Genomic DNA, 8394 nt, shown 5'->3' on the forward strand with positions numbered 1-8394 from the left:
CTCTCTCACATTGATGTTTCTCTCTCTGTCTCTCCCCGTATAGTTGACACCCTAACTAGTTTGGCTCAGTAGATAGAGTGTCAGCCTATGGACTGAAGGGTCCCGGGTTCAATTCCGGTCAAGGGCACGTACCTCAGTTGTAGGCGATCCCCGGCCCTGGTCTGTTTGGGGTGCATGTGGGAAGCAACCAATTGATGTGTCTCTCTCACATTGATGTTTCTCTCTCTGTCTCTCCCCATCCCTTCCACTCTCTCTAAAAATCAATGGAAAAATATCCTCAGGTGAGGATTAACAACAAAAAAAAGTATAGTTGACATACAATATTATATTAGTTTCAGGTATACAACATAGAAACAATATTGTTTGACATCTATATACCTTACAAAGTGATCACCACAGCCAATTCTAGTAACCTTCTAAAAATAAGGAACGCTTCGCGAATTTGCATGTCATCCTTGTGCAGGGGCCATGCTAATGTCTGCATCATCTCAACTTTAGTGGATGTGCTGCCGATGCAAGCACCTCGCTGCTCCTTTTACTTGGAAAACTCTTCGCCGGCCCTTGCCTTAATTGCCCTATGCCCTTCCTACTTCTTTAGAAGCTTCCCAGACCCTAAGTGAGGTCGGTTTTCCTGACAGGGGCTCTCTCATCCTCTTTCTTTTCTTATTCTTCTTTTTTAAAAAATATTTTTATTGATTTCAGAGAGGGAGGGAGAGGGAGAGAGAGAGAGAAACATCGAGGATGAAAGAGAATCATTGATCAACTGCCTCCTGCAGGCCCCCTACGAGGGAGTGAGCCCGAAACCTGGGCATGTGCCCTTGACTGGAATCGAACCCAGGGCCCTTCAGTCCACAGGCTGACACTCTATTCACTGAGCCAAGGTGGCTAGGGCTGTCCTTCTCTTTCATACCCCAGATTTCAATTCGTGAGCATACTTTAAAAAAAATTAAGATACAATTCACATACAATAAAATTCACCAGATTAAAGCACGCAAGTGTACAAATTTTACTATATTCACAAGGTTGTTCAACCATCACCACTATCTAATCCCAGAATATTTTCATCAACCCAAAAAGCAGCACTGAATCTATTAGCATCATTCCCCTTCATCCCCTAGAGCCCCTGTCAAACACAAATCCACTTTTTGTCTCCATGGATTTGCGTATTCTGGACATTTCATATAAGTAGACTCACATAATATGTGGTCTTTTGTGTCTGGATTCTTTCATGCAACATAATGTTTTTAAGATTCATTCATGTTGTAATGTGAATCAATATTTCATTCCTTTTTATGACTAAATACTACTCTATTGTATGGATATACCACATTTTGTTTATTTATCCATCTGTTGATGAACATTTGGGTAGTTCCCACTTTTTGGCTATTGTGAACAAGTGTTATGTTTTTTTAAGTGGACATCATAAAACATGCATCAGGTTGAGTAGGGAAAACAGACACTAAATAGTTACAAAAATCAGTGCATCACTTTGGAAAATAGTATGGCAGTCCTCAAAAAGTTAAACATTACCATGTGATCTGGCAATTCTACTTCTAGGTATATAACCAAAAGAATTGAAAACGTATGTTTACACAAAAACTGTACATGGACGTTCACAGCAGCATCATTCAACAACAGCCAAAAGGAAAACAACTTTAATGTCTATAAACCAAAAGTGGTACATCCATACAATGGAATATTATGCAGCCATACAAAGGAAAGAAGGCTGATTCAAGCTGCACCATGAATGAAGCTTGAAAACATTATGTACACTCCATGAAGGCAGGGATGACGTCGGTCAGCTCATCTGTTACCACTGTGCAGGCTTTCACTAGGTGATCAAGAACTGCCTGTGGGATGAATGAAAGGCCAGGTCAGCAGTCCCAGCATCTCACCCCTGTGATATGTGGACTGAATCCCAGGGCAGTGAGGGGGACCTGCCAGCAACTCTGAATCACACCACCTCTGGCCCTCAGCAATACATGCCTCCTGCCTGCATTTCCATCTTCACAACGTGTTGCATCCAGTAGGTGCTCAATAAAATCCTGGCACAATGGCCCGACTGGACCTGAATCTTCAACAATAGCCAGGGAGTAGGGAAAGAAACAGCAGGTTAGCAAGTGGGGCAGGGCTCAGAGACTGCCCTGCAAGCAGCCACTCACCCGTCACCACAGGAGGGGTGGGGTTTGGTAAGACAAGGCCTTGGGCATGCATTTCAAAGGCTTCGCTCCTCCCAATAAAACCAGCACCGGCCCAGTGGAGGGGTCACAGCCAGCCCAGCCTCCTGCAGAGGGGGTCACTGGGAATTCTGTGTTTCATCAAATATTGCTCGGCCAGGGAGTTTTATTTGAAAATCATTTTAATTAGCCGGAAACTAGGAGTTTAATAAATGAAAAACAGAGAACTTTCCAAGGCCACAGCTGGGAAACACTTGCTTTTTAAAAAATTCCGCCTGGCTTCCCAGGCCAGCTAAGCACCCTGACACAAGGGCCCAAGTGCCAGAGGAATCCACAAGGAAAACAAAGCTTATTTTTAGAGAAATATTTTAAACCCGGTTTCAGCGAGTTTAGGAGTTTTCTTGTCTGCCTGAGTGAATATCTTCCCTTCTATTTCAGAGCTGCTCTCACCCCAGGGCACCAGCACGCCTATCTGACAGCTATTTCTGCACAGATGAAAATAATCAGGCTCCTTCCTCCTCCAACCAGAGAACTGTTTCTAAATATGTCCCTCTAGTCAGGCCCAGGAGGCCTGTCCCTGGCAGGTGTGCCCCGCAATAGGGTGGGTCGGGGGGGTCCCTGCAGGCCTGGAGGCCTGTCTGCCACCCTCCCATCAGCCCTGTTCTGCCCACCGCCCTGCAGGAAGCGGATGACAGCCTGACCATCATTTCCGGGTTTTGAAAGCAGTTTGTAGCTTGAAAGGGGCCAGCTAAAAGGGGTTGCTTTTCCTCTGTAGGTGTTAACACCCTGACCCCCACATGGACACACTCCCATACACACAGACACCTCCAGACCCAAACATAGAGCAACTATGACAGGTTCTCCCTCACACCCCACAGACCCACACACCTACCCACACAGCATTAGCTACACAGACACAGCCACAGCTTCAGGCACACCCAAACCCACACCCACACCCACACACAGATCCACACATACACCTACACACAGTCAGAGCAACAGACACACCCAAGCTCACACCCATACTCACACACTCACACACACAGATTTCCACACCCACCCAGACTCACACACCCTATAGACATACATACTCCACACAGATCCACACACCCACAGACAGCCCCATACTACAGTACGCCCCCACGGAAACATCACACACACAGGCCCCTGAGCACCTGCACAGGGTAATACTTACGAACATGTGCACACCCACCTTGACAGACAGGGACCCATACACACACACACACACACACACACACACACACACACACGTCGCCCTCCATGTGGACACATCCCCACAGGCCTCCTTCCAGGCATGCAGACACCCTTAGACACATACACACTCTCCATGTGGACACACCCCCACAGGCCTCCCTCCAGGCATGCAGACACCCTTAGACACATACACACTCATAGCTTTCCAGGTCCAGCACAATCTATCGGGAGAGGCTGGAAGAACACACCTAGGCCAGGGGTGGGACCCGGAGGTGCTGTGGCTTCCTGCAGCCCAGACCCCCACCCGCCTCCTTCCCGCAGGGCTCCTCCTGGGCAGGCCTGTCCAGCTGCCAGGCCTCGCTCCTCCCTGGCCCTCCCTCTGTTGCTCCCTCCCTCCTTTGCCTTGCCGGCAGCATGGAACTGGACCTGCCCTGGATTGCCACAGGGCTGCACATCTCCTGGAGTGCGAACAAGAAAAAACAAACCCAATTAAATAAGGTAGTAACAACGGAAAGTGGCTACAGGCCCCTGATGGAAGGTAAGCCTGGCCTGGGCTTACCCTCTAGGGGCCGAGTCAGCTCCCACTAACTCGCAAGGCCAAGGAAGGGAGAGGGACCCAACTTCCACTTTCAAGGCAGAGTCACATCTGTCCCCACTCTTGTCACCACAAGCAAAACTGAAGAGGGAGCGCCTGGGGACAGTTCCCTTCCAGGTTCAAATGCACTCTAGCGGGCTTCCTCCCTGCACACACCCAGCTTGGGGATCTTAGGACTGAGCACTCTGGTGCAGGGCCAGACTTGCAGCCAAGAGCTATGCCTGTTAGTCCTGACTGCTTTGGGCCCTCCCAGGCCTGGCCCTTTCATCCGGGTTCCTGTGCTGCTGCAGAGCTCATAATCCGCCATCTATCCCCATGGGTGGGTGCAGAGCTTTGGCCTTCTCAACAGTTATTTTGTGTCTCTCCCCCCCCCCCCCCCCCCCCTTTTATGCTCTCAGCAGTAGATTCAGACAGAGCGAGTGGCAGAAAATATGTCCACGCATGCATCCCTTCTCTGAAATCATTTAGAAGGTGGTACACACTAATTGGGTTGTTTAAAAAACACCTTCGTTTTCAAACAGCTGGTGGAAATGCCACCCTATTAGGGCATTCTAAACACACATTACGGGCTCGTTTTCACAATTAACTACAAAAGAATTTTATCTTGAGTTAACACAGTTTTTGAGCCAGTCAGTTTTAGTTCCGCTCCCCAGCCTGTGATAGAAATCCTGGCTTGTCTTTACTTGCAATTTGTTATTTCTTGTTCCTTTAGTTTACACGAAAACTTTCCTAAGGGTGATCAAGCAATAGTAGAGAGTTTTGTTTGCTGTGAATTCCAGCCGCTGCAGAGACAATGACCTACATACCCTCCATTGATCTGTGGCAAGAGGAAATTTCTGAATGATCCCCCCTCTCCCCCTCAAAGCTTTCCACACTCCACTGGGTCTAAAATACAAAACATCAGATCTTAGCAGTTGGGCTTGCAAACAAACCAATTTTGAAAAATAAATGTGGCTTACCCCCAAAAGAAGTCGAACATTCCAGTTGCTCAAAAGTACTTGTTTAAGGAAAGTAAGTTTTGGAATGAAGTGGAAGCAAGGCCTTGGACACGCAGCCTGGCCTAAACAGCACCACATTTTAGACTTTTCCTCCCCATTGCACATTCTTTATGGTGAAGAGGCCAGCGAGCCTGCAGGGTCCTTGCTGGAGAGCCCTCCAGGGCCTCGGGCTTCCCCTCCCCCACTGCTGAGGCCCTCAGCCAAGGGCCGGGCATCTGGGAGAACTTTGAAACTGTTCCTCATCCCCTTTGGCAGCGTGCGCCAAGCACCAAAACGCTCCAGCTAACACCAGTGCAATCATCGTTAACGTGAAACAGCTGCCTGAAGCCCGGTGGGGCCGGCATACTGCCCTCCAAGCTGTGAGACACAGGAGATCGGGCTGGCTATGCAGGGAGTGAGGGGATGCGGCTGGCTATGCAGGGAGAGAGTGTATTGGTTGATAGAGCCCAGCTGTTGTAGATAAGAAAACTGACTTGCTAAATCTCTTACCTACTTTGGAAAAAGTGTCTGAACTGTGTGGGGGTGGAAAGATGAAGAAAAAACATGATTTATGAACCCGTTTTTTAAGTGATTGTAGGAAAAAAAAAACACCCCCCAAAAACCTAAGGTTTTGTTAAACTATGTTGAGAATCAGCAAACTGGTAGGTTTTTTCCTTCCTTTTACCAGACACCTGGGTTGAATTTGCTTTCTGGCCACTGGGTCATCTCAGACACTAACCATTTGCATAAGGAACACGTGTGCTCTCACTCCCAGAGGAAGCTGTCCGCATAAACAAACATTACCCAGATATAAGTTTAACCTCTTTAATCTTCCCTCCTCTCTGGACAAGGACACAACCAGGCTTTCCAAAGTCCAGGAAAATCCCCGACCTAACCCCCCACACCTCCAGTTTAGCACAGCCTGGCAAGACTGCCCTTCTTTCCCCACGCAAGCAGTTTAGTTCCCCGGGCGTCCCAGAAAAAAAAAAAAATCTTCAGCTGCCACTGCAGACACGTGACCCACTTGATGACTCACAGGCAGGCCACGCCCCTTCAGGCCTCCCAGCCTGGCCTTGCCACCAGCCAACACTGGGATGCATCTTATTACCAAGAGAAACAGCTAACTAATGCCCTTGACAGTCCAAATAATTACTTTTTCAGCTGAAGAATTTACTATATAAAATATGGAGGGGCAGACTCTGCTAGCTCTCTAAATCCTAGCCCCCAACCCCTCTAAGACCTGGGCCAGGCCTGACAAAATGATGGGAAGCTAGATATTCCCATTAAAAAAAAAAAAAAAAAGCTACCTTACACATGAATACCTTTTTTTTCCCAAAACTTTTATTGGGGTAAAACTACAAAACATTTACAGTACAATGTTTACAGTCACAATCTGTAGTGAACTGATTCCCCAAAATATATTACAACTCAAGTTGACTTGTCTTGTTACATTCAAATACCTACTTCTGTCCAAGTAGTCCAGAGTACATACATACATAGTGCTCCACAACTGTACCTACGTACATACAAACTAAAGCTACTGCTCATTCACCTGCTGTCAGGAAAGCATTCCTGCCTTTCTACATGGGAAGAAAAATAGTACAAGTTTTGGAATTTTCTGTAATCAAACAAGGCATATTCATGTAATAACATACTATTACTTTAGCACTAAGAGGTGGCCTCTTCACTTTATCTATATAAAAAAAAGTGGTAAAAATCTTTTCCTTTTGTGCAGTTGAACCCATCCTACATTCAAATTCTCTCAAGCACTAATAGACAAAATACTTATTTGGTTGAGGAAGATTTAAGGCTAGTTCTGGCCCTTCCAAAGGCACTGTGAGACTACCCCCCATTATTGCTACATGTCTGTATACGCAGAATATGTCACAGTAGAGCTGGTGGAATAAGCAAACAAAAACATCTTTTGCTGGTTTATAAAGATGGAATGAGAAAAGCATGCCACATTTAAACCTGTCTGCAAAGTATGTGGTCACTTTTTCTTTATAGCTGGATGGGCTACAACCATTATACATTCTAAGAAAACTCTTAAACTACTTCCACAGCATGTAGATTTCTGTAAGGAAATCATTCAATCTTTCAAAATTTACGTAAACAAGTAAAGAAATTAATGAAATAAATATTACATACAATCTCTTAAATTAAGATTTTTTTTACTCATTTACAATAAAATAACCATGTGAAGTTACAAAAGTCATATATTACTGTGAAAAGAACATACACTCCACATTTTGCCGATTAATAATGGCAATCATAATTTAACATAATAAAAGAATATATATCTATTGCTTTCCATCATACCTGATAAATACAGTATGAACAAAATTTTCAATGTATACTTTTCACAAGATAATAAATAAGTTAAATAGTTTTTTCATATTGAGTTGTGGTGCAGTGGTGCGAATCAACTCAAAACAGCTAAAAATTCAGCAGTTATTCCCCAACAACTACAAACTAAGCTCTGCCCAGGGCTTCCAGAGGGAGCAGACAAAATGGTTCTAAATTAAACATCCACTAAGTAAGTGGTGGCAATGTAACCAGTAACCCAGTATGAAACTTTGGAATGCAAAGGTCTTTTTTCCAGGCACACATCACTTGGTTAAAATACAAACAAACAAATGAACCTACGAAGCCTACTATATCAAGGCATGTTCTTGGCAAAAATATTAAATTTTAAAAGCTTACAGGTTTAACAAGGTGGTGGCTTGGCTGGTTTGTTTACACTGGTCTGAGACAAACACAATAAGGAACTTCTTTCAAGAGTTCCCACATCTGGACTGTAACTAATGCTTTTCAAGTGAGGATATGGAATGGTGGTTGGTAGCTGCTGGTGCTGGGTTGATTTTTTCCCTAAAGTCCCAAACTCCTCTGAGACCTAAAAAAAAAAAAAGTTTAAGTGTTTGGTTTTTTTGTTCAATTCGCATCACAACTGCCCAAGTTGTGAATATTTTGTTCATCAATACAAAAAGTTCGTTGTTTTTTTTCTCAACAAGAATGAAACTTCGTAATAAAAATAATAATAGAAAACAAAACAAGAGGAAACCGAAAGGGGAGGGGTGGGGGCCCCTCCTGGCACACAAGTTCGAGTCCAAGTGCTCGGTCCAGCCTGCAGTCTGCATGTGGCCTTTGCCACCCCCCCCTCTTGTGTCCCCCTGCCCCTAGCTGGGGTGAGATGGCAGGGGGGGGCACCCTCCTACAACCCCAGAACCGGCCATCCCTTCCTCCTCACTGGCGCCCTCTTGCCTCAGTCGTCGGAGATGGAGAGGCGGCTGAAGATGGGCAGGCGGCGGCCGGGGTCCAGGCTGGGGGACTCGGAGCCACTGAGGCTGCCGGAGCTCAGGGAGCCGCTCAAGTAGCTGTCGCGGTCCGACAGCGAGTCAGGGGGGCTGGGGGGCGAGTCGAACACGGGCGA

General features: G+C 46.0%; 1 protein-coding gene across 1 annotated transcript in view; it reads right to left on the reverse strand.

Moving 5' to 3' along the window:
- Positions 1 to 6287: 6287 nt before the first annotated feature.
- The window catches only part of ZFP36L2 (ZFP36 ring finger protein-like 2), a 4199-nt gene continuing 2092 nt past the window's right edge, over positions 6288 to 8394 (reverse strand). Inside the window, exon 3 of the mRNA XM_014538494.1 lies at positions 6288 to 8394. Coding sequence (XP_014393980.1) covers positions 8227 to 8394 — 168 coding nt within the window. The 3' untranslated portion in view covers positions 6288 to 8226.

The sequence above is a fragment of the Myotis brandtii genome, unplaced genomic scaffold (assembly GCF_000412655.1).
Source record: "Myotis brandtii unplaced genomic scaffold, ASM41265v1 scaffold191, whole genome shotgun sequence".
NCBI classification, from domain to species: Eukaryota; Metazoa; Chordata; class Mammalia; order Chiroptera; family Vespertilionidae; genus Myotis; species Myotis brandtii.